The following is a 26,736-nucleotide window of genomic DNA, read 5'->3' as shown; positions in this document are numbered from 1 at the left end:
CAATATTCATTGCAGCACTATTTATAATAGACAGGACATGGAAGCAACCTAAATGTCCACTGACAGCTGAACGGCTAAGGAAGATGTGGTACATACATACAATGCATTATTACTCAGCCATAAAAAGGAACGAAACTGGGTCACTCGTAGTGATTCAAGGAGAACATTTTTGACAGCGTGATCTGGTACGTATTTATAAGGAGGTGACAAATACCTAAGAGAAGAGCAAACTGACAGAGGAAAAAGCAAGTGAAACGACTGAGTTAGGAGCAAGGAGGCCCATGTGGCTGGAGAGCAGAGACAGTGGGGAGAGTGGTGGGACAGGAGGCTGGAGAGACAGTCAGATCAGGCCTTGTAGGCCTGCTTAGGACTTTCAACTACAAACTCTGTGACATGAGAACCTCTCTGGAGAGCTGAGAGCAGAAAATCTGCGTATAATTTATGTTCTTAGGGATCCCTGTGACTGCTACATGAAGCATGAATTGGTGGGAATAGAGCGGGGGATGAGTGAATGGGGCAAGAGTGGAAGCTGCTGCAGCAGATCAAGCAAGAGATGACAGTGGTTTACAAAGGTGGTGAAGGTCTGGATGTTAAGAATGGATATTGTCATGACATATTTCAAAATCAGGGTTTGCTAATGGCTTGGAGGCAACGTGTAAAGGAATCAGGTGTCGAGAATGACTCCAGGTTTTTGACCTGAGCACCTGGATGAATGGATGGTGGTGTCATTTGCTGAAATGGAGGAAGATCAAGTTTGGGGGTAAAAGTAAGAGTTCAGTTATGGATATGTTAAATTTTACATTCCTACTAGATATTCAAGTAGGAATGTTAAAAGACAACTGGTTATAAAATTCTGGAAAGAAAGAAATTGAGGCTGGAGATAATTTGGGAAGTCATCAGCATACAATTAAAGCTAGAACAGATGACACTGCCCAGGGAACAAGGGAAATCTAAAGAATCTGAGACCACCGAGCCATCACCCACTTCAACTGAGAGGCTGGGAAGAGACAGATGATCCAGCAAACGAAACTGAGTCAGGAACAACCGATGAGGTAGGATAATGATGAAGGCCGGAGTATCCAGCAGTCAAATAAAGAAAGATCTCCAAGAAAAAAGGAAGATATCAAACAAGTAAGCTGAGGATGAAGAATCAGTGGTTGAATTTGGCAAGCAGGGGTCATTGTGACCTCAACTAGAGCAACTTCAGCTAAATAGAGGGGATAAAAGCTTAAGTAGGTTCTTCAGAGAATGGGAAGAGAGAACATGGAAATAATGACTCATAAACAACTATTTTGAGGATCTTTTTTCTCTAAAAAAGAGTAGAGAATAGGAGTGGTACCAGGAAGGATACACAAGGCTAAGGGGAGGTTTGGTTTCTTCAAGCTAGGAGTTATTGCTGCAAGTTCATGTGCTGATAGGAATGATCCAGTTGAGAGTGAAATAAAATGATACAGGAAAGAGAGGAGCAAAGAGCTTAGAGTTAGACGGGATAGGATCTAACATAAAGGTTGAGAGAATGGCCTCTGGTAAGAACAAAGACAGTTTGTCTATCATTAATAAACGAAAAGCTAGAGTATATACATGGAACCTGGTAGTTTGATAGGTTCCATGTTAGATAATGAATTGATTAGGGAAATGTAGTATGATTGCCAAGCAGCACTGAAAGCACACTTGAAGTTTACAGTCATGGATTTAAAGATCAGTCAACATAGTTGTTTGTTTTCTCTCTCTCTTTTTTTTTTTTTCCATCTTTTCAAGTGCAGACCAGAACTGGATTTCAACAAGCAAGAAAGAAGGAGAGACAATGAAGCCAATACTTGCAAGGAAGTGATTTCATTGGTAGATCATGGACTACAAAGTGAGAAAGGAGAGACAAAAAGACATAAGGTAGTGAGTGATATATAATGAACAGTTGATAGCATCAGTGGATTAGAGGTCCCTTTGAAGCTGAAGAATTGAGAGCGTACAAGGAAGAGTAAGTGAACTGGAAAAATGGGAAGTGATTAGAGTGCTTGAAATAGATATTTTGGAAATGGTACAGCAATTGACATTATCAAAGGCCAGTGCAGTGGATGTCTAAAATGGGGTGAAAGATCCCGTCATTCAAGGTGAAGAGGTCAAAGAACTATGAAGCCAAGTGGATCACCTATATGGATACTGAAATCTCCATGCATGACGACAGGGTTGGCAGTGGACAGAAAGGCAGTCAACTAGAGCAGTTTCAGTGGAGTGGGTAAGAAAGATGCCTGACTACGTGGGTTGAGTAAAGAATTACAGGCAAGAAAAAAGAGTCAGTGAGTATAGACAACTCTTTCGACAAGCTCTGCAATGACTTGCAGAAAAATGCAGCTGATTGAAGGAGGAAGGTCTGAAGAAAACCTGAGGTTAACGGTTACTTCAAGACAGAAGATTCTAGAGTGTATGTGTATGCTCATGGGTCTGATTCATTAGAAAGGGAGAAACTGATCCTGTAGGAGAGAAGGGAATAACTGCTGGAACAAAGTTCTTCAGGAGACAAGAGTGGACTCCAAAGCACATGTGGAAGATTTGCTTCTCATAGAAAGAGGTGTGGCTCTTCCCTGCAGTATGAGAAGAGACAGAATCCACGGATGCAGATTCAAGTAAGGCAATAGATTAGTGGTAAGAAAATAAGGGAGTTAATAACATTGCTTCTGTTTTCTCAAGTGCGAGGCAAAGTCTTCAGCTGTTTGGAGTCAAAGATGTGAAGGCTGGAGATGTAAAGAAGACATTTAGACTTCTCACAGATTAGGGGAACTAATTTGCTGGGTGAATAAAATGGGCTTGCTAGGCGGTGCCAAGTGACCAGCTGAGATCTGCGGTCATGAAACTGAAATAAAAGCAGTCAGTAGGGCTGTGTGATTTTCTACAGGAAGAGTCAGCTGCTCAGGTGTAGGTGGAGGGTGGTTGGTTGGGCTTAACCAAGGTTGAGGTTTTCCCAGGAGAAGTACGGTAAATGGCCAGTGAGCCAGTGGGGTGGTGGAAGATGTTGTAAGCAACTGAAATGACAGACCATAGAATCAAGACTGATAAAGAAAAGTCAAGGAGAACATGAGATGAAACATGGTCAGCCAAGGGACTGGAAGCCCAGCAGGGATAAGGAATTGTTCTGGGTAGAGTCATCAATGAGAGGCCGTAAGTGAGCTGGATGTTTATACCCCAAAATCCCACCAGCCCTGTTATTTTGTGAACTTGGTAAAGACTGAGCATATAGTAAACACTTAGTGAATGTACCCTTTGCTAAGAAGTCACCAGGTGGAGAGAGGGCAGAAAGAAGAGATTGTTTCATTAACAAGAGTCTCAATTTCCTATCAGGGCTTCTTTAGGTCCAAAGACAGGGCACTGAAAAGCAGTAGGTAAATGACATAAGTATCACTTTCCTTTACATCAAAATGGGCCCTTGCAGACAAACCTTCTCATTAGAGCCCCCAGGTCTAGATGGGGTTGGGTTGCTCAGTGCCCCGAGAGACCGAAACACCTACCGCTCAGGGAAGACGGTGCAAACTGTGGCGGGAGTCTCATCAGCAGAGATGGGGAGACCATCACGCTGGCTCTAGGAAGCAACTCGATTTCTTGAGACTTGTGGGGCTTGCGGGGAACAGGGGGCCCCTGGGGCTTTCGGGGCTCGCGGGGCTTGCGGACCTCATGGGGCGCATGGGGCTCGTAGGGTGCATGGGGTTTGAGAGGCTTGTGGGACTCATAGGATTGGTAGAGCTCATAGGGCTTGGAGTGATTGGGGATCTCATCGGACTCTGCATACTCCTCGGACTCGCCTCGCTGGTCTTGCTCGTCGGTCTCCTCGGAAAACCCCGCCTCCTCAGACTCCTCTAGCTGCTTGTTCCTGTCGAATATCCTGACAAGGGGCTTCTGGAGGGCTTCGGAGCGAGCGGATGTTTCTGCCGTGTGGTGCCCAGCGGACAGCCCAGAAGGACCCGAAAACTCTTGGCTCTCCATTGGGGGCCCAGAAGCTCCCGCTGGTTGACTGCCGGACGCCAGTCTCCTTCCAGAAGATAGAAGAGGATGCAGGCGGCCCGCGCCCGGCCCCAGCGAGCCCAACCCGCTTGCGGCGGTCGCCCGACAAGCCCCGCCCCCTGGGCCCCTCTCTGCGCGTTCTCCGGTTACCAAGGGGACACTCCAAGCTGCTGGAGCCCACCTGGGCTCCTCCCGGGAGAAATGAGAAGCAGTTGAAAAGGAGAAGGGGGCGGGCTCCTAATCTGCTGTTTTTGCCTCCTTGAAGTCTGTTTCTGTGGTGTTAAGTCAGAACTGTGGTGTTGAAAGACTCTTGAGAGTCCCTTGGACCACAAGAAGATCAAACCAGTCAATTCTAGAGGAAATCAGTTTTGACTATTCATTGGAAGGACTGATGCTGAAGCTGAAGCTCCAATACTTTGGCCACCTGACGCGAAGAACTGACTCATTGGAAAAGACCCTGATGCTGGGAAAGATTGAAGGCAAGAGGAGAAGGGGACGAGAGAGGATAAGATGGTTGAATGGCATCACCGACTGGATGGACATGAGTTTGAGCAAGCTCTGGGAGTTTGTGATGGACAGGAAGCCTGGCGTGCTGCAGTCCATGGGGTCGCAGATACGACTGAGCGACTGAACTGAACTGAAGTCTGTTTCAGAGCACATACACTTGCGTTTAGGATCATTATATCTGCTTAGAGAGTTAACCTCTTTATCATGTAATCCCCCTCTTTAAAAAAAACCCTATATTTTATTTATTATTATTAACTATTATTTTTCCAGTTTTACTGAGAAATAATTGGCAAACATCCCTGTATAAATTTAAAGTGTACAGCATGATGGTTTGATTTGCACTTATCATGAAATGATTACAATAGATTTAGTTAACATCCATCATCTCATATTGATAAAATAAATAGAAAAAAATTTTCCTTGTGTTGAAAATTTTGTACCAATTTACAATCCCACCAACAGTACCAAAGATTCCCTTTGCTCTATATCCAAAGCAGTATTTGTTATCTCATCTTTTTGATGATGGCCATTCTACTAGACTTAAGGGGATCTACTCACTTAACAAGTTTTCTGTATATTATTGTTGTTCAGTTGCCAAGTTGTATCCAACTCTTTACCACCCCATGGACTGCAACATGCCAGGCCTCCCTGTTCTCTGTATATCATACAGCAGTGTAAACTATATAATCATCATATTGTGCGTTCTATCCCTGGTACTAACTTATAACTGGAAGTTTGTATCTTTTGTCCACTTTCCTTGACCCACCCTGCCCTGGGCCACACCCCTCCATCCATTTAACCACAAATCTGATTTCTTTTTAGGAATCTGTGTTTGTTTTGTTTAAATTCCACATATCAGTGAAATCATATAATATTTGCTTTTCTCTGCTTATTTCGTTTAGCATAATGCTTCGTGGTCCATCTGTTGCAAATGATAGAATTTCCTTTTTTACGTCTAAATAATACTCCACCATATGTATGTATGTATAATACATACATATACACTATAGATTCTTTTATCCATTTGCCCATCAGCAGACACTTAGGTTGTTTCTATGTCTTTGCTATTGTAAATAATGCTGCTAGGAACAATGTGGTGCAGTTATCTTTTTGAGTTAGTATTTTCATTTCCTTTGGTTATAGTCTCAGAAGTGGTGTTGCTGAATTATATGGTCAGTTCAGTTCAATTCAGTCACTCAGTCGTGTCCGACTCTTTGCGACCCCATGAATCGCAGCACGCCAGGCCTCCCTGTCCATCACCAACTCCCAGAGTTCGCTCAGACTCATGTCCATCGAGTCCGTGATGCCATCCAGCCATCTCATCCTCTGTTGTTCCCTTCTCCTCCTGCCCCCAATCCCTCCCAGCATCAGAGTCTTTTCCAGTGAGTCAACTCTTCGCATGAGGTGGCCAAAGTACTGGAGCTTCAGCTTTAGCATCATTCCTTCCAAAGAAATCCCAGGGCTGATCTTCAGAAAGGACTGGTTGGATCTCCTGGCAGTCCAACGGACTCTCAAGAGTCTTCTGCAACACCACCGTTCAAAAGCATCAATTCTTCGGCACTCAGCCTTCTTTACAGTCCAACTCTCACATCCATACATGACCACTGGAAAAACCATAGCCTTGACTAGAAGGAGCTTAGTCAGCAAAGTAATGTCTCTGCTTTTGAATATGCTATCTAGGTTGGTCATAACTTTCCTTCCAAGGAGTAAGCATCTTTTAATTTCATGGCTGCAGTCACCATCTGCAGTGATTTTGGAGCCCCAAAAAATAAAGTCTGACACGGTTTCCACTGTTTCCCCAGCTATTTCCCTTGTCTATTTTAACTTTTTGAGAAGCCTCCATACTGTTTTTCACAGTGGCTGTACCAATTTACAGTCCCACCAACAATACCAAAGATTCCCTTTGCTCTACATCCAAGGCAGCACTCGTTATCTCATCTTTTTGATGATGGCCATTCTACTAGGCTTGAGGGGATATCTCATTGCTTAATTGATATTTCCCTAATGATGAGTGATGTTGAGTATATTTTCATGTACTTGTTATTTATAAAAGAACTTCTTTGGGGGGAAGAAACTCTGTTCAGGTCCTTTGTCCTTTATATTTTTCTGTAATGGAGTGTATGAGTTCTTTATATATTTTTAATATTAACCCTTTATCAGATATGTGGTTTACAAATATTTTCCCCAGTCCATTGGCTGTTATTTTGTTGATGGTTTCTTTTGCTATGTAGAGGCTTTTTAGTTTGCTGTTCTTTGTGCTTTACATATAATTGCCCTCTTTATCCCTGGTAACTTTCATTACTCTTAATTCTTCTCTGTCTGAAATTAATATAGCTATTACTGCTTTCTTTTGATTAGTGTTATATCTTTCTCCATTCATTTAATTTTAATCCATATGTCTCTTTATACTTTAAGTTTCTCGTAGGCAACATATGGCTGGATCTTGTTTTTAAATCCACCCTGACAATTTCTGTCTTTCAATTGGTGCATTTAGACCCTAGACCTACAAAGTAATTATTGATTTAGTTGAATTAATAGATACCATATTTTTTATTGTTTTCTATTTGTCCTTGTTCATTGTTTCTCTTTTTGCCTTCCACTTTTTTTCTTTTTGTGGTTTTGAGCATTTTACTTGATATCATTTTCTCTCTTTTTTTGGCATATCAGTTATAACTTTATTTTTTCAGTGGCTGTCTTAGTTTGCGATATATATTAACAACAAATCCAAGTCTACTTTAAATAACACTATACCATTTCACAAGTAGTGTGAAAACCTTATGATGACTAAATCCTAATTCCTTCCTCTCTTTCCTTCTATCACTGCTGTCATAACATTTATACACACACATAGACATACATGGTCAAATATAGTGGTTGCTGTGATTATTTTGGAGAAACTGTAATCTCTTAGATCAATTAAGAATAAGAAAAATAAGTTTTAATTTCATCCTCACTTATTCTTTTTCCAGTGTTCTTCTTTCATATAGATTCAAATTTCTGAACTCTATTATTTTTCTTCTCTTTTAATCATTCTTGCAATGCAGAAGTACTGGCCACAAATTCCCTCAATTTTTGTCTCAGAGATTCTTTTTTCTTCACTTAGAATTTTTTTTAATTAATTAATTTTTATTTTTGGCTACACTGGCTCTTTGTGGCTGTGTGGGCTTTTATCCAGTTGCAGTGAGTGGGGGCTACACTATGGTTGCATTGTGCAGGCTTCTCATTGTGGTGGCTTCTCTAGTTGCGGGCTCGAGGGCACCCAGGCTTCAGCAGTTGCGGCTCCTGGGGAGCACAGGCTCAGTAGTTGTGGCACACGGGTTTAGCTGCTCCATGGCCTGTGGGATCTTCCTCGATCAGGAATAGAACCCATGTCTCCTACGTTAGGAGAGTTCTTTACCACTGAGCCACCAGGGAAGCCCTTTCACCTTTGAAGGATTTCACAGGGTACAAAATTCTAGGCTGATTGTTCTTTCTCTCTCAATGCTATATTTATTCCACTCTCCCTGTTTCCATAGTTTCTAAGAAGTCTAATGTATTTCTTATCTTTGATCCTTCATGGTAAGTTGTTTTTCCCTCTGACTCTTTTCTGGGTTTTTAAATTTTTTTCATCTTTGATTTTCTGCAGCTTAAAAGTGATATGCCTATGTATTGTTTTTTGGGGGTATTTATCCTACTTGATGTTCTGTGCACTTCTGAGATCTCTGGTTTGGTGTCTGACATTAATTTGGAGAAATTCTCAGTCACTGTTTCAAATATTTATTGTTCCTTTCTTTCCTCTTTCTGGTTTCCCATTAAACATATTGCAACTTTTATAGTTGTCCCACAGTCCTTACATATTCTGTTCTGTTTTTCTAGTCCTTGCTCTCTTAGATTTTCAGTTTTGGAAGTTTCTATTGAGATATCCTCAAGCTCAAAGATTCTTTCCTTAGCTGTGTCCAGTCTTTTAACAATCCCATCAAACATTCTTCATTTCTGTACGGTGCATGCTGTGTCTTTTCTGTGTTTTTTTCCTTTTAGTATGTCTTCTGGCTTTTCCTGATAGCCAGGCATGATGTATTGGGTAAAAGGAACTTCTGTAAACAGGCCTTTAGTAATGTGTTGGTGAGGTGGGGGTAGGGGAAGGGAGAATATTCTATAGTCTTATGATGAGGTCTCAGCCTTTTAGAGACTCTGTGCCTCTGGACTACAGACTTAAGTCTTAGTTTTCTGCCCTCTTAGGTGGAACAGAATGACTGGAGTGGACTAGAGTTGGGTATTTCCTTTCCTCCAGGTCAGTTAGGCTCTGGTTATTCTCTGGTAATACCAGAGTGGGATTCCCAGCTGGCTCAGTGGTAAAGAATCTGCATGCCAATGCAGAAGGAGCAGGTTCGATCCCTCCGTTAGGAAAATCCCCTGGAGAAGGAACTGGCAACCCACTCCAGTACTCTTGCCTGGGAAATCCCATGGACAGAGGAGCCAGCTGGGCTACAGTCCATGGGGCTGCAAGGACACGAGCAAGCACACATGGACACAGCAATACTCCAGCAGGCTGCTGCAGCTGCTAAGTCGCTTCAGTGTCCGACTCCAGGCTAGGCACTGGTTAACTAGTTTCCCCTGAGGGCAGACCTCGTTAAGAACAACCGAATGCTCTGGCATATTTCAAAAGGGTTTTTTCCCCTCCCTTGGAAGCACCAGGGGATTTTTCTCTAATATTTATTGGGGGAATCTGGTCAAGGTCTTAGAGGTAAATCTCAAAAAATTGGAGGCCTTCCTATGACTGGGTTCCCCTAGAATTTTTTAATTTTCAGAGTAGTCTGAGCAACCAGCAATTCATCAGTTATAGTTCTGGTTTTTCTATGCTGGCACTGGTTCCCAGTGGGCTTCCCTGGTACCTCAGTGGTAAAGAATCTGCCTGCAATGCAGAAGACTCAGGTTTAATCCCGGGTTGGGAAGATCCCCTGTAGAAGGGAATGGTAACTCACTTTAGTATCCTTGCCTGGAGAATCCCATGGACAGAGGAGCCTGGCGGGCTACAGCCCATGGGTGGCCAAGAGTTGGACACAATCGAGTGACTAACAGGCAGGCACTGGTTCCCATGGGGAGTTTCCCATTATGAGCCTCTGCTCTGGTAAACTGTTATTCTCTGTGTTCCGTTAGTCTCTCCAATGCTGACCTTTCAGTCTGTTCAGCTTTTTACTTGTTAGAACGGGCTCATGGCTTCCAAGCTTCTTACATGCTGGACTGGAAGCTGGAAGTCTTTTTAAAAAAAGAAATCAGAAGACACTAAGGTTAAAAGTTGGATTTGTATCATATCTGTAGGTAAGCAGAGTTATCACTCTTAAATATTTCTAGGAAAGATAAAGCTTATCTATATAAAAAAAATAAAATATCAAGAAATTGAAACACAAATCCCTACGGTGTTCTGTTAGTGGTAGTTTCTTAGAAAGAAGCCGTTCCTAAATCTTTCTGAATGCTGTTAATTTGTATTTCTATGTGACTTTGATAGTGTTTACTTTTCTTATTGCCCTATCCTGATTTCTTTTCCCACATTGTTAAATGGATCCACCTAAAGGAAAGACACCTGGATTTACTCGAAAAGAGGAAAGTTATTAGAATATTTTAATGTAAATCTCATTTCACCAAGAAACTACAAACGGGATGAATGCTTACTAATTTTCACTTTAATTTTGTTGATTAAAAATCCAAATCCCTCCAAACACATTGTTTACCAATACTTTTAAAGTTCAAAATCTAAATAGAGATCCTTTTAATCAATTAACATTATCTTATATGTGTATATGTGTCGTGCATTGAGAAAATAGGAAATGGCTTATTTTTTATTTGAAAGTGGAAATTTTGGCTTCCAGCCTGCCACGTCACGTTCCCTGGTGACATCCAAATTGAGTCTCGCAGTGGGCTATGCCTGATCACTCATGTCTGCAGCCAGGTGTGCAATTAGGTCTCTGGCATCTTGTATGATGGAAGGTATCTCTGAGCCATTCTCAGTCACCTGGGTTCCGAACAGGAACATCTTCCTGTCATTTCCCACCTCAGATAATGCCAAAGCTTCATGGATATCTGTAATGTGATAGGCTGCTTCAAGATCCTTCACAAGAATGGAAAAAGAATTGAGAAAAAGTTGGTTATTTTGCAACATTTTTGGATAGATACCTTTATTACTCTCAATGACTGCACCTCCATTATAATATCGAGGATATTGAAATCCCATTACTAGGATCCTAAAGGCCGTTTGAATATAAAGATTTTCATCGGAATTATATCAGCATTTATGAGTTATTATCAAAAGAGTATTTTCTGGAACAAAGTTAAGCCAATATAATACCTTAATCAATTTCCTAACCAGTGCGATCTGCTTCTAGTTTTGTTTTTCCAATTTTGTCTGAATTTTCCCAAGACTTATTTTTTTAATTTTTAAAAATAACTTAATTAATGATTTATTTATTGTTGGCTGTGCTGGGTCTTTGTTGCTGCACAGGCTTTTATCTAGTTGTGAGCGGGGGCTTTTCTCTAGTTGTGGTGCTTGGGCTTCTCATCGTGGTGGCTTCTTTTATTGCAGAACACAGGCTGTAGAGCTTGGGCTTCAGTAGTTGCAGCACAAGGGCTCAGCAATTGCAGCTCCCTGGCTCTAGAGCCCAGGTTCAACACTTGTGGCTGAATGGCTCTGCGACATGTGGGATCTTGCCGGATCAGAGATCGAACCTGTGTCTTCTGCATTGGAAGGCAGATTCTTTTCCACTGAAGAATCAGGGAAGCCCTCCAAGATTATTTTTAATTTGTCTTTACAATAGAAGCTTGATTCATTAATTGGTTTTTGTCCATATAATATTTTATTGATTATAACATTTGCCAAATGTTAAGTTTTCTTTTGCAAAAATTATTTCTACTGAACAAAAAGTTTTACATCAAATTTGGGGGGATGGAGGGAGGTAGAGAAGGGATCAGGGACAGAATAAGTTTAGAAAATGGCATAGTAGGTGAAGAAGGCTGAGAGGCAAGGGACAGGTGGAGGGAAACAAGATGAGATGGAGAAGTGGGGAAGGCTTAAAGGAGGAAAACCCATCCGAAGAAGCAGAGAGGGGAGAGATTAAAATGAGGAGACAAAAAGCATGTGTTTATGCTGCATGCTAAGATCAAAACATATTTCTTTGCCTCTCACACATCAAGAATTATTTATGGCAAAAAATCTCTGATATACCCTCTCCTAAATACATATGCAGATTCAGTTACAGTTTTTAAGTCTTCTGCAAAAGTTTAAGCATTTTCACTCTTAACATTGAATTTGTAATTGGCTTTTTGTTTCACGGTGTTCTCCCAAAGTTTTAAAATAGTACAATATTGTCATTTTTTCTTGTACCAATATGAACCTATCAAATTCTTGTAAGTCTGTGAGGTTTTCTTCATGTGGTATCATTACCTTTTCTGGTTCTTCCACTTTATTGCCTGTCTGAAACCTGAATTCACTTAGTCTTAGAGCGTGTAGTGAATTTTGCAATTGTTTTAATGAATCTAGTAACATGTGGACGATGTCTCAAGTTAAAAGAAATGCCACCAATGGAATTGGAGAGGAAGAAAATAAAAGGGTGTTCGAAGGGAGGAGGGGCTCCTTGTAATGATAAAAGAACATCAGGGATAAATATCAGGTGTATTCCACACTCACATAATTGTGCCCTAATAGATGTCATCACTCAAAGAATAACGATAGTAAGATGACTTTTAAAAAATATTTATGTAATAACTTGAAACAATGAGTCATCTAAAAGCTTAAGTTACTTTGATCAAGGAGTAATAACCAACATGACCTTAAACTAGAATATGTGTTAGCTGCTTAGCTGAGTCCAAGTCTTTGTGACCCCAGGGACTGTGTTCCATCAGGTTCCTCTGTCTATGGAATTCTCCAGGCAAGAATACTGGAGTGGGTTGCTACTCCCTTCTCCAGGGGATCTTCCGGACTCAGGGATTGAACCCAGGTCTCCTGCATTGCAGGCAGATTCTTTACTGTCTGAGAATATCCAAACATTTTATTATTAAACTCCAGTAAAAGTTATAAATCTGACACCAAATGGTCCTATTTATTCAATTTGATGAAGAGGTATAAATCACAAAGGAAAGTATCGATAAATTGGACTATTAAAAATGAAAACCTGTGTATTAAAAAGAGAACCATAGCAAAGTAAAATGTTAACAATAGGTTGCTGCTGCTCCTGCTAAGTCCCTTCAGTCGTGTCCGACTTTGTGCGACCCCATAGATGGCAGCCTACCAGGCTCCCCCGACCCTAGAATTTTCCAAGCAAGGGTACTGGAGTCGGGTGCCATTGCCTTCTCTGCAACAGGTTGCTAGAGAAGATATTTGTATTGCATGTAACAGAAATAGGATGATTTTTCCAAAAGATATGAAAGACTCCTACAACTCAAATGTGAAAAGATAAACATCCCAATAGGAATTTGGGGAAAGATATTAAAAGTTAATTCACAGATATGGAAATTTGCTTCAAAGAATGAAACTAATTTGAAACTAATAACCAGTGAACATCTGAAAAAAATGTCCAGGCTCACTAGTAATTAAGGAAATGCAAATTAGAATAATAAGATAAAATTTCATTCTCATGAGACTGGCAAAAATGAAAGTTTGACAAACCAAGTATTGACAAGGGTATAGAGCTATAAAAACTGTCATATACTGCTGGTAGGAAGAATAAACCAGTTCAATATCTTTGGAAAGCAACTTGGTAATATCTAGTAAGACTGAATATGTGAAAGAAAAGTGAAAGGCGCTCAGTCGTGTCTGACTCTTTGCGACCCCAGGGACTATACAGTCCTTGGAATTCTTCAGGCCAGAGTACTGGAGTGGGTAGCCTTTCCCTTCTCCAGGGGCTCTTCCCAACCCAGGGATCGAACCCAGGTCTCCTGCATTACAGGCGGATTCTTTACCAGCTGAGCCATAAGGTACAAATCCCTAAACCCAGCAATTCCTCACGCACTAGAGAACTGTTGGTACACATCTATTAAAAGACACATACATGAAGATTCACTATAGAACTCTTTACAACAATGAAAAATTGGAAATAACCCAAATGCCCAACAAGAAAATGGTAAAGTGGTGGTATATTCATGCAATGCAATACTATACAGCTCACTTACATTTACCATGATCTTCTAAATCGTCATAGTTTGTGGTACTTAAGATGCTCACTAAAAAAAAAACCCAAAAAACTCCGGCCTTTAAAAAAAAATAATCTGCTGGAGAAGGCAATGGCACCCCACTCCAATACTCTTGCCTGGAAAATCCCATGGGCGGAGGAGCCTGGTAGGCTGTAGTCCATGGGGTCACACAGAGTCAGACGTGACTGACCGACTTCACTTTCACTTTTCACTTTCATACACTGGAGAAGGAAATGGTAACCCACTCCAGTGTTCTTGACTGGAGAATCCCAGGGACGGGGGAGCCTGGTGGGCTGCCGTCTATGGGGTCGCACAGAGTCGGACACAACTGAAGCGACTTAGCAGCTGCTGGACTAGCAGCTCCAGCTATGCTGGACTTTAATATAGGCTCCTACTTTTAGATCATCATTATAATGATTTATTTTACTTCCATTAACACTCACTCATAGGAGTGGGAGAAAGGGTAGGAACTGAGCTCTCTTATGACTGGTAAGCCTGGCAATTGAGAGAGAGGCTACAGCATTACAAGCACACTTCAGAGATACTGCAAATTTGGTTCCAGACTACTGTGATAAAGTGAATACTGCAATAAAACGAGTCACATGAATTTTTTTTTGTCTCCTGGTACATGGAAAAGTTACTTTAACACTACTGTAATCTATTAAGTGTGTGATAGCATTATGTCTAAAAATATGTACATACCTTAATTTAAAAATACCTTATTGCTAAAAAAAATGCTAACCATCATCTGAGCCTTCAGCAAGTCATAATCTTTTTATAATAGTAACATCAAAGGTTGCTGATCATCATAACAAATATAATAATATATAATAATTCTAAAAGTTGGAAATATTGCAAGAATCACCAAAGGGCAACACAGAGACATAAAGTGAGAAAAAGCAGTTGGGAAAATGGTGCTTATAGACTTGCTCCATGCAGGGATGCCACAAACCTTCACTTTGTAAAAATCACAATATCTGCAAAGCACAACAAAGTGAAGTGCGATAAAATTAGGTATGCCTGCACAATGCTATAGATGTTTAATGTTTTTTTAAATTTCTTTTACCATAGTAAGATACACATAACAAAATTTTCCATATTAGCCATTTTGAAGTGTACAGTTTGGTGTACAGTTAAATGAATTCACATTATTGTAAACCATCTTCAGAACTCTTCAACTTATAAAACTGACACTCTGTACCCATTAAACAATAGCTTCCCATTTCTCCCTCCCTCAGCCCTTGGCAACTACTATTTTTTTGTCTCTCTGATTTTAAGTGCTCTGTGCTTAGTCGCTCAGTCGTGTCCGACTCTGCGACCCCATGGACTGTAGCCTGCCAGGCTCCTCTGTCCATGGGGATTCTCCAGGCAAGAATATTGGACTGGGTTACCAAGCCCTCCTCCAGGGGATCTTCCCAACCCAGGGACTGAACCCAGGTCTCCCACATTGCAGGTGGATTCTTTAACCATCTGAGTCACCAGGGAAGCCCTTAACTGCTCTAGGGGACCTCATAAAAGTGTAATCATACATTATTTGTCCTTTTGTGACTGGCTTATTTCACTTAGCATACTGTCCTTAAAGTTCATCCATGGTGTAGCATGTGTCAGAATTTCCTGACACATTTAAGGCTGAATAATATCCACTGTACGTATACACCACATTTTGTTTATCCGTTCATGCGTGGATGGGCACTTGAGTTTCTTCTACCTTTTGGCTACTGGGAATAATTCTGCTATGAGCACGGGTGTGCAAACATCTGTTTGAGTTCCTGCTTTCAATTCTATTGGTAATATACCCAGAAGTGGAACTGCTGGACTATATGAAAATTCTATTTTTAATTTCGTAGGGAACTGCCATACTGTTTTTCATAGCGGCTGGACCATTTGACATCCCCACCAACACTGCACAAGGTTTCCATTTCTTCATGAGCGTTTAATACTTTAATGCATGTGTGTGAAATTCAGGTCAGGCCAGCTAATCTAAAACTACTTCTGTATACTGACACATAGTGTGTGTGTGTGTGTGTGTGTGTGTGTGTGTTAGTCGCTTAGTCATGTCTGACTCTTTGCGACCCCATGGACTGTAGCCTGCCAGGCTCCTCTATCCATGGGATTCTCCAGACAAGAGTACTGGAATGGGTTGCCATTCCCTTCTCCAGGGAATCTTCCTGATCCAGGGATCAAACCCAGGTCTCTCAGGTTCTTTACCATCTGAGCCACCAGGAAAGTCCATGATACATAGTAAGCACTTAAAGATTTTGTTGAAATCAATTCAACAGTCTGTAAATGTTTAATTAAACTTAACAGATATTTATTGAATTCCTACTATATACAACATGGTATACTAGGTTTTACATGGGACACAAAGGTGAATGACAGTCTCTGTTCTGAACGAATTTACAGCTGTGGGCTTTCCTGGTGGCTCGGACAGTAAAGAATCTGCCTATAATGCGGGAGACCTGGGTTCCATCCCTGGCTTGGGAAGATCCCCTGGAGAATGGAATGGCAATCCACTCCAGTGTTCTTGCCTGGAGAATTCCATGGACATAGGAGCTTGGCAGGCTACAGTCTATGGGGTTGAAAAGCGTTCAGACACGACTGAGCGACTAACACTTTCACTTTTACTTGGTATCTGTGGGGGGATTGGTTGCAGGACCCTAGAAGACATCAGAAGATGTCAGAATCTGCTCTAGCCCCTTATATAAAATGGTGTCATTTCTGCAAATAACCTATGCACATCCTCCCATATACTTTAATCATCTCTAGACTACTTATAATATCTAATACAAGGTAAACGCTATGAAAACAGTTGCTCACATGCGGCAAACACGAGTTTTACTTTTTGGAACTTTATGGAATTTTTTTTCCCCCTGATCCACGGCTGGTTGAATCACAGATAAGGAGGGCTGATTGTATAATACACTCCAGTAGACCTAATAGCATAAATTGAAATGAACATACAGCATATTATTGAATATTTAGCTCTTAAAAGCAGATGTTTCTTTGGGTCATCTGCAGAGATGTGGTTGGACCTAGAGTCTGTCATACAGAGTAAATAAGCCAGAAAGAGAAAAACATCGTATATTAACACATACATGTGGAATCTGGAAAAATGGTACAGATGAATCTATTTCCAAGGCAGGAATAGAGACTCAGAGGGAGAAAATGGACTTGTGGACATAGAGGGGAAAGGAGAGTGTGGGATGAATTGGGTGATTAGGACTAACATATATACATTACCAGGCTTCCCCAGTGGCTCACTGGTAAAGAATCTACCTGCCAATGCAGGAAACGCGGGTTCAATCCCTGGGTGGGTAAGATCCCCTGGAGAAGGAAATGGCAACCTGCTCCAGTACTCTTGCCTAGGAAATCCCTTCAGAGGAATCTGGCAGGCTGCAACAGTCCATGGCGTAGCACAAAAGTAAGACACGATTTAGTGACTAAAGAACAACAACAAATTTCCACTACTATGTGCAAAATAGATAGCTAATGGGAACCTGCTATAAAGCACAGGAAGCTCAACTCAGCGCTCTGTGATGACCTAGAGGGGTGGGGTAGGGATTGGGAGGGAGGTCCAGGAGAGGGAGGCGGTACCTGTGTATTAGGGCTGATTCACTTCTGTTAGCAGAAACTAACACACCATGGTAAAACAATTATACTCCAATTTTAAAGATAAATTTAAAAGATCAAATTCAAAAAGTAAACATTTCTGTTTACTGCATTAATAAAAAAAATATTGAGTACACTTTATATTTGCACAGATTTTTACCTGTTTGTTTGCAAACACAACCAGAGGAAGGCCTGGGTTTGTTCCAATTAGTTGATGAAGGTATTTCTTGGCTTCAGGTAATCTTTTGTGATCTGCTGAATCCACCACAAATACCAACAGCAAGCCCTTGGACAGGTACATTTCCCAATAGGAACGGAAAGGTTCGCTGCCGCCAACTACAAAGAAAAGCAAAGGAAGAACACACACACACACACACACACACACACACACACACAAATCTCAGAAGAGTCCATCGAGGCAGCCAGGTAAGGCACATTTTGATAATTTCTGAACACTGGCCGGTCTTCTGATAAAAGTCCACTGTGAGACTAGATCCAATTCTGAGAACAAGCAGAGTGATGTTTCTGGGGAAATGATTGGTGGGGATATTTACCCTCCACAAGTGGTTCATTAAGTTCTGGAACACAAAGGCCCAGCATGGTGGTAGTTTAGTCACTAAGTCGGGTCCAGCTCTTGCGACCCCACGGACTGCCAGGCTCCTCTGTCCATGGGATTTCCCAAGCAAGAATTCTGGAGTGGGTTGCCATTTCCTTCTCCAGGGGATCTTTCCAACCCAGGCAGGGATCAAACTCAGGTGTCCTACATTGCAAACTTGTACCACCGTGGATGCCTCTGCATCTGTTATACAGAGCAGTCATGCCAGCAGTGCCTGTCTATCAAGTATGGATCAGCAAACAGGAGTGGTCTGCTGAAAGAATTCAGGGTGGTGGGTTAAAACACGTTTCTCTAAAATGTCTTAGATGGACTGATTTAAATGTCATTGGCTAGCCTCTCTTGCACAACTTTTTTCCTTTGTCAAAACCCCAAATCTAATTTCCTTTCTTTAATCTTGCACTAAAAGTTAATATGGTCCTATGGGTATTCAAGAATACTTGCCTCAGACAAGAAATATCTTTGGGTTATTTCATTCTGCTGATGCTTCCCAGAAGAAAGCTTCCCAGACACAATGAATTCAGTTTTTATTTTTCTCCTGGGACAGAAATTGACAAACGATGGCCCACAGTCTAAACCTGGCTCACTGCCTGTTTTTGTATAGCCCGTGAACAAAAAATGGATTTTACATTTTTAAACATTTGGAGAAAAAAAAGAATACCATTTTGTAACACATGAACATTATATTTCAGTTGGATTTCAGTACAAGCAAAGTTGTGTGACAACACAGACGTGCAGGTTTGTTCACACACGGTCTCTGGGTTGCTTTCGCAGTATTGAGCAGCAGCACAGAGATCATGTAGCCACAAAGTCTATGTTATCTACTCTCGAGCCCTTTGCAGGAAAAGTATGCAGACCACTGTTATGGGCACTTAACAAAAACATTTCAAAAACTAATAGGAAAGGGTCTTTATTTGCCTTTCCTTTGTTTTCCTTTGTACAGAGAGCCAGGCTGGTCATTCTTTGAAGTATTTTGTGTTTTAATTTTTTAAAAGAATGTAATCTAAGTAATTCATATCCTTTAACATACAAGCTTAAACAGGCATTTCCATTTTTTTTTGCCAACACCACATTTCATCTATAATAGGAATTGTTATCTTTTAGTTATTAACTTCTTTTTTTAAAAAAATATTAGTTGGGGAGGGCGCAGGACTGGAAAAAAATTATCCGTTTACTTATTGTTGGCTGCATCAGGTCTTAGTTGTGGTGGGGGGATCACCATTGTGTCGTGCAGGCGACACTCCAGCGGTGGAGTGAGGGCCCCAGAGCCTGGGCTTAGTAGTCATGGCGCATGGGCTCTGTTGTCCCGTGGCATGTGGGATCTTACTTCCCCGACCGGGGATCAAACCCATATCTCCTGTATTGGAAGGTAGATTCTTAACCACTGGACCACCAGGGAAGTCCCTAGATACAAACTTCTAATTTAATGGTAAAATAGAGAACACAGTTTATATGATGCTTCTTTGAAAACGCCATTAAGACTTGCTGTATGGCCCAGGAAGTGGTCCGTGTTTGTTTACTGTTCCATGGGTATTTGAGAAGAATTAGACAATTTTATATTGTTCATTAGATCAGATTGGTTGACTGTGTTCAAACATTATATACTCTCTGCAGTTTTTTTCTCCTTGATTCCATTAATAATTGACAAACATATGTTGAAACTCCTCACTCCAACAGATCTGTCCATTTCGCCCCTTAATTGGAATCTTTTTTCTTCCTATCTTCCTTTCTTTTCTCTTTCCTTTCCTTCCCACCGCCCCCCACCCCCGTCCTTTTTCACTTTTTATATTCTGAGACTCTTTTCCTAGCCATCTATTTCATTAAAAATATTATTTCTTCTATAGCTTCTGAGAAAATTGAAATCTCTATTCCTAATAATACTTTTATCAGAAAGATTTGCCTACAGGTTTAACAGTTTCTCTGCCCACCATTTTCTCTTTACAACTGGATGAAAGCAAAAATTCATAGAATTTTCCTTGCATACTGGAGGTGGGGGTACAGAAAATGCGCGGTCCTCTGGCTTGAGCATCTTGATTGGTGAGGAGACATTTACTGATCAGTGGATTACAGGGACAGGAACAGATGTGGAGCTATATAAAGCATTTGCTTGGACAATGTTAGGTTTGAGAGGCCGATGAGACAGCCAAGTAGACATGTCAGGTGGCATTCGGGTATGTTTGGCTGGATAGATAAATTTGGGAGAGTGTAAAGAGAAGACAAGAGGATCTGATACAACTTTGGGAAACAGCAATATTCTGAGAGGCAGTGACTCCAGAATTACTATAGAGTAGGGGCTTCTGGGTTGTGATCTGATTACAAGAGTATATATGTTGTGATCTGGTCATAAGAGGTTTGTGAATATTTGCATTTTCGAGAAGGAAGCACACTATATTTACTTAGATTGGATTTTTATGGAGGGGTGGTAAGGAGGAGGGGGGCTGTTAAAGGAGAGGGTGCTAAAGCCTTCCTCTCAACTCCCTTTTATCACCACCACTGGAAAAAGGAGAAAATAAAAAGAACAGAGAGTGATTTTACCCACATTGCACCCTAGCATTCATCTACATAACGCATTTTAAAAGTCTAGGAAAATTTGACCCAGTGTTTCATTTCATAAAGACCTATCATCCATTTCGTATTCATTTTATCATTCATTTCACAAGGACCCATGTGATGTTGACAACATCGCATCTGGCTTAAGGTTTGACAATCATGTGGCTATATAAGCTATTAGCTACCCCCAGAACCACTGAGAAAGAGCGCTTACTCTCCAGGAACTCCATCTGGTGGTCCCCAGTGCTGATGCACACTGCATTGAAACCTTGGGTGGGGGCCACACTGCGCTGGACTCGGTTTAAAGCTAGAAAGTGGAGAATACTGGTCTTTCCTGCCCCATCCAGGCCCAGCACTAGGATCTGCTTATTTTTCTCCTGTGAAACAAAAGATAAGGCAATAATATGCTATCAGGGCCTTGTTTTCTTGGCTCTGGGAAGTGCGCTTGCCAATATTTGTAAAATTGTATAAAACTTTGCAAAAAAATTTAATAGGTCTAGAACAAACTGTACTTCTCAGTTTGTATTTTATATAATCAGTCATTACTTATGTGATATTAACTGCATACCCTCTCTCCATCTTCCAACTCCTGTGTCAATTTATCAAATAAATACTTTATATATATTAGGATTTATAGGAGGTGCCATATTTTCAGTGCCAGTTTTCACACTTCACTTGGCTTCCCTAGTTCATGTCCATTGGAGACTGCACGAGAATTCAGTTTGTTGTTTGGGGTCTTGGGACTTTCTTGGTCTATGTATTGACTCTGCCACTTGGCATGTAAGCATCTAAGGTCTCATATTATTAATCTGTCTTGTCTCCCCAAATTGAATCATAGATTAAAAGTTCTTAGGGCAAGGTTACTCTCTTCTGTACTTTTTAATATAAATATTATTAAATGAAAAGGCAAAGACTATAAAAATTGTTAAACTAGTTAAACTCTCATGCTAAAACCTGATGAACAAGAACTGTAAACTTTGGGAAGAAGTATTCTACCAGCATACCCGCCTTAGAAATTTTTATGACAAGTGTTTGAGGGACAAGAAGGGCAGACTGGTATGACGAGAGAAACAGAAAGTTCAGAGTGTTCAGAAAGGTGGCTTTTAGCATACAAACTTCAATGTAAACAGTAATAAATGAGCAACCCAGTTAGACTGTTCATAGGAATTCTATTTCTCAAACAGCTTACCAAAGAGGTTTCTCATATATGGGGGGAAAAAAAAAACCTGTACACATCTTCAAGGCCACTGGTTTAAAATAATAATCCTATACATTTCTGCTTGAACAGTAAATGTTGACATTGGACATACACTGCATGCTAAGTCGCTTCAGTCACGTCTGACTCTGTGACCCTATGGACTGTAGCCCACCAGGCTCCTCTGTCCATGAGATTCTCCAGACAAGCATACTGGAGTAGGTTGCCATTTCTTTCTCCAAGGGATCTTCCTGACCCAGGGATCGAACCCAGGTCTCCCACATTGGAGGTAGATTCTTTACCGTCTGAGCCACCAGGGAAGCCTTAGACTTAGACTAGATTTCTGTTAAAAAAAAAAAAGTGATCCTTAACAGCACTATACATCTATCCCTGTCCCTCCTGTCTGTAATATAGAAGATCTGCAAAAATAAGATATTTTAAGGTCTGCTGTAATAGAGACTTATGTATGGGGAATCATTTATGAAACCTGTCTAGTGACCAACAGAATTTTTTAAAGTAACTGTTTGTTACTGGAATGAATTCTTGATGGCTCTTAAAGCAAATGGTACTTCCATAGGTGTTTCCTATATCCATCCCTACTTCCTCCCCATTCTCTTACATCTGCATCTAAATGTTATAGTGTCATTCTCAGAGAGTCACGGTAAGGAAAAGGGACTAGATGCTGCTCTAAGGGGATGTCATTGGATGGTTTTAATTGAATGCTTTAAAGCAATGGTGACCAAGAAATGGCTGCAAGATGTAGACTGTGTCCCCTCTTTATCTCCACCAATGGCCCCACACTTGGGCTACTCCAACATATTTTATCAGTTTCAAGATTTCTTTTTCCACATTTTAACATCTCTGAAATGAGGGCATATTTTGGCTGGAAGCATTTTTTTTTTTCCTTTCTCTGTGGTACCTAAAATAATAGCATCTTGGATCTTATGAATTTTGTGAATAAAATCCATTCCCTACTCCCTTTCCAATCACATGGATGCCACTAACCTGACCCTATTTAGAAATTTTGTAGTCACTGATGCTTTACATTTAGCTTACTTTTTAGTCTAAAACTCAAGCTTCCTCACATTTATAATCTCTTAAGAAAAGCTGGGGTTACTGTAAACCAAGAGTTCAGACATGAAATATGATTCAACACCACTGTTCCTTGTTAAAAGTTATTCCTTTAACTATAAGTGAATCTATATAGCCTGTTTTGTGTGTTCAGTCTCAAAGTTGTGTCCAACTCTTTGCAATCCCATGGACTGTAGCACACCAGACTTCCCTGTCCTATCTCTGAGTCTGCTCTAACACTTCCATTGAGTTGGTGATGCTATATAACCATTTCATCCTCTGCTGACTTCTTTTGCCTTCAATCTTTTCCAGCATCAGGGTCTTTTCCAATGAGTCAGCTCTTCACATCAGGTGGCTAAAGTAATGGAGCTTCAGCTTCAGCATCAATCCTTCCAATGAATATTCACGGTTGATTTCCTTTAGGATTGACTGGTTTGATCTTGCAGTCCAAAGGACTCTTAATTAAAAGTTGTCTCCAACACCACAGTTTGAAAGCATCAGTTCTTTGGCTATTTTACCAGAGATCAAATCTCTGTTAATAATTCATATTGTTTAGAACCAGAAAGCAGCTCTGAGCTCAGGAACTCCAGGAGTACAGAGCTCACTAAGTTGAGCCAAATAATGCTTGTTTTTTTTCTCCTTCTCCCCCAATTTTTAAATTGTGGCAAAGTACACAACATAAAGGGCTTCCCAGGTGGCGCTAGTAATAACGGACCCACCTGCCAATGTAGGAGATATAAGAGATGTGGGTTCCATCCCTGGGTGGGGAAGATGCCCTGGTTTTGAAAAGCATGGCAATCCACTCCAGTATTCTTGCCTGGAGAATAGAGGAGCCTGGCGGAACACCATCCACGGGTCACATACAGTCATAACACAACACAAAATTTACCATCTTAACCATTTTCAAACCCAGAGTGATATCGACTCCATTCATAATACCGTGCAACCATCACCACTTCCCACAACTATTCATCTTGTAAAACAAACTGTACTCATTAAACTCCTCACCCCACCATCCCCCTACATTCTGCTCTTTGACTCCGAGTTTGAATACACTAGGTAAACCACCTTAGTAGAATCATAAGTATCTGTCCTTTTATGACTAAAAGTTTGATTTCTGAGGCCTCTCAGTTAAACCTTTGTGACCCTCCTGGGTGCTGGTGATCTGAAAACAATGTAAATAATAGTAACCAGAGCGCCCACAGAAAAGGTCCAGGCAGTCCCCAAACACAAGCTGCATAAATTCAAGAAACCTACACCTTCCCCTCCCTACCCCGCCCCCCCACACTAAACAGAAAAGACTGGAACAGAGCGAGCACGTGTGGTGAGGGTATGGGGGCTAGTGTTTGGCGCCGGGCAGAGATGGGGCTGGAAAAAAGGCTATTCCCAGCACCGCTGTGAACATCAGCAAGGTGTCTTCTTCAACACTAGACCTGGACACATGGTCGGGGTTAGGGGTGAGCGGCTGGGAGGGGCTCGCGATGCTTGACACATTCCGATTCCATGCGCGGATACAAAGCCAGCAAATGAGACCGGATTCCTTCCGGCGCGAACCCACCGGGGGTCTCGCACGTAACAGAGCCGGCGAAACACTGGACAATGGGTCCGAGGCAGCGGTCTCTTACCAGCGGCGCCAGCGGGATTTTTATCAACGTGCTGTTGTCCTTCTCTTTCTCTTTTTCCTTGAATTGCTCCTTCTCTTTCTCTGTCTCCCGCTCTTGCCTCTTTTCATCCTCATTTCTCTTACTTTTCTCCTCCTTCCCGTTCTCCTTTTCCTTAATTTTCTCCTCCTTCCCCCTTTTTTTCTCCTTCCCGTTCTCCTTTTCCTTAATTTTCTCCTCCTTCTCCTTTTCTTTCGCCTTAATTTTCTCCTCCTTCCCCTTCTCAGTTTTCTCCTTCCCGTTCTTTTCCTTAATTTTCTCCTCCCTCCCCTTTTCTTTCTCCTTAATTTTCTCCTTCTCCACCTTTTTGTTTTTCTCCTCTCCTTTTTGCTGAATTTTCCCTTTCTCCGGCTCCTTGCCCTTCTCCCTCTTTACTTTCCCCCTCTCCATCCCCACCACCCGGGTTTGCTTCCCTCCTCCCGCGCGCCCGCGCGCCGGAGCTGCGGGTGGGATTCCGGCCGGAGTGGTCGCCGCTGTGGGGGCAGCGCCGGGGGAGACGTAGGTCCACGTGGCGTACAGCGCCCCCGCGGTGACCGCCAGCCCCTCCCCACCCCAGGGCCCCGGGCTGCCCCTTGGGCGTTTTGCGCTCGCTCGCCAGTCAGCGGGTTGCGCGCAGCAGATTCGCCGAACCGAGAGTAAGACGTGGGAGCTAGAGAAGGGACGAGGCCAGGCCAGGGGACCCGGGAGACCCGGCCGCAGGAGCTGGGAAAGACCGGAGCAACAGGAAAAGCGTCCCCAGGTGTCGCTTCCTTGGAAGCGCGCGCCACGGCGAGATGCGCTTGGACTGGGTAGGGTGTCTCAGAAAGGCCTTTCTCGTCCGCCCATCTCAGCGTCTCACTTCCCCGGCCTCCTGCCAGCCCGTGTGTCTCCGACCAGAACGCTGGAGAAGGCGCCCGAGTCCTGAGAGCCCCAGGCTTTCCTGCCTTCCCCTCGTTAGTAACAAGTCTGGAGGGTGAAGTTGGATCTCTCTCCCCTCCTCACCGGTCCTGTTTAAGTCCACCAGCAGCGTCTAAAGCCGCTATCCAGGAGGCTTAAGGAAAAAAGGAATGTGACTGGTTCCCTTATTTTAAACGTTACATTTCGCTTAAAAAATCGCTCTGGAGATTAGTCTGCCAGGATCACAGCTACTGTTAAAACCAGGCATTAAAATCATAACTAAATCAAGGGAAAAGGAAGAGAGTTCCAGAAAAACATCTATTACTGCTTTATTGACTATGCCAAAGCCTTTGTGTGGATCACAATAAACTGTGGGAAATCCTGCAAGAGATGGGAATACCAGACCACCTGACCTGCCTCTTGAGAAACCTGTATGCAGGTCAGGAAGCAACAGTTAGAACTGGACATGGAACAACAGACTGGTTCCAAATAGGAAAAGGAGTACGTCAAGGCTGTATATATACAGAGTACATCATAAGAAACGCTGGGCTGGAAGCAGCACAAGCTGGAATCACGATTTCTGGGAGAAATATCAATCACCTCAGATATGCAGATGACACCACCCTTATGGCAGAAAGTGAAGAGGAACTAAAAAGCCTCTTGATGAAAGTGAAAGAGGAGAGTGCAAAAGTTGGCTTAAAGCTCAACATTCAGAAAACGAAGATCATGGCATCTAGTCCCATTGCTTCATGGGAAATAGATGGGGAAACGGTGGAAACAGTGTCAGACTTTATTTTTTGGGCTCCAGAATCACTGCAGATGGTTATTGCAGCCATGAAATTAAAAGACGCTTACTCCTCGGAAGAAAAGTTATGACCAACCTAGATAGCATATTGAAAAGCAGAGACATTACTTTTCCAACAAAGGTCCGTCTAGTCAAGGCTGTGGTTTTTCCAGTGGTCATGTATGGGTGTGGAAGTTAGACTGTGAAGAAAGCTGAGTGCTGAAGAATTGATGCTTTTGAACAGTGGTGTTGGAGAAGACTCTTGAGAGTCCCTTGGACTGCAAGGAGATCCAACCAGTCCATCCTAAAGGAGATCAGTCCTGGGTGTTCACTGGAAGGACTGACACTGAAGCTGAAACTCCAATACTTTGGCCATCTCATGTGAAGAGTTGACTCATTTGGAGACTCTGATGCTGGGAGGGATTGGGGGCAGGAGGAGAAGGGGACAACAGAGGATAAGATGGCTAGATGGCATCACCGACTTAATGGACATGAGTCTGAGTGAACTCCAGGAGTTGGTGATGGACAGGGAGGCCTGGTGTGCTGCAATTCATGGGGTCGCAAAGAGTCAGACATGACTGAGTGACTGAATTGAACTGAAACAAAACTGTTGTTCCCAATGATCAAATGCATAGTAAATTAGATACCCATGGGGCTCTGCAAAGGTGGTGTGAGAAGTATACGGATGGTCCTTTTTATTGTTTTGTTCAACTGCACTCTT

The 26,736-nt window shown here is 42.0% G+C and overlaps 2 protein-coding genes across 2 annotated transcripts in view; both read right to left on the bottom strand.

Annotated features, from left to right (window-relative positions):
* SPMAP2L (sperm microtubule associated protein 2 like) overlaps positions 1-7,286 on the bottom strand; it is a 41,705-nt gene extending 34,419 nt beyond the window's left edge. Inside the window, exons 1-2 of the mRNA XM_027970744.3 lie at positions 3,524-7,286; positions 2,517-2,525 (exon numbers count right to left, since the gene is read on the bottom strand). Coding sequence (XP_027826545.1) covers positions 2,517-2,525; positions 3,524-3,972 — 458 coding nt within the window. The 5' untranslated portion in view covers positions 3,973-7,286. The remainder of the gene's footprint in view (positions 1-2,516; positions 2,526-3,523) is intronic.
* Positions 7,287-10,135: 2,849 nt separating this feature from the next.
* ARL9 (ADP ribosylation factor like GTPase 9) lies at positions 10,136-24,816 on the bottom strand. Its single transcript, XM_042251432.2, has 4 exons — positions 24,320-24,816; positions 20,643-20,805; positions 17,426-17,601; positions 10,136-10,582 (listed from the first exon to the last, which is right to left on the bottom strand). The coding sequence occupies exons 1-4, from the start codon at positions 24,743-24,745 to the stop codon at positions 10,394-10,396; spliced, it is 954 nt and encodes a 317-aa protein (XP_042107366.1). The 5' UTR covers positions 24,746-24,816; the 3' UTR covers positions 10,136-10,393.
* Positions 24,817-26,736: the final 1,920 nt, after the last annotated feature.

The sequence above is a fragment of the Ovis aries genome, chromosome 6, assembly GCF_016772045.2.
Source record: "Ovis aries strain OAR_USU_Benz2616 breed Rambouillet chromosome 6, ARS-UI_Ramb_v3.0, whole genome shotgun sequence".
Classification (NCBI taxonomy): Eukaryota; Metazoa; Chordata; class Mammalia; order Artiodactyla; family Bovidae; genus Ovis; species Ovis aries.
Note: the sequence above shows the minus strand (reverse complement) of the source record. Positions and strands in the feature narration are given on the sequence as shown.

Excerpts from the sequence above, each read along its gene's own strand:
- ARL9 (XM_042251432.2), bottom strand. The coding sequence starts at position 24,745 with ATGGAGAGGGGGAAAGTAAAGAGGGAGAAGGGCAAGGAGCCGGAGAAA. Across the intron at positions 17,602-20,642 it reads CCAGATGGAGTTCCTGGAGA|TTGGCGGCAGCGAACCTTTC; the intron begins GTAAGCGCTCTT and ends TTTTCTTTGTAG. Across the intron at positions 10,583-17,425 it reads TTGTGTTTGCAAACAAACAG|GATCTTGAAGCAGCCTATCA; the intron begins GTAAAAATCTGT and ends ATTCTTGTGAAG.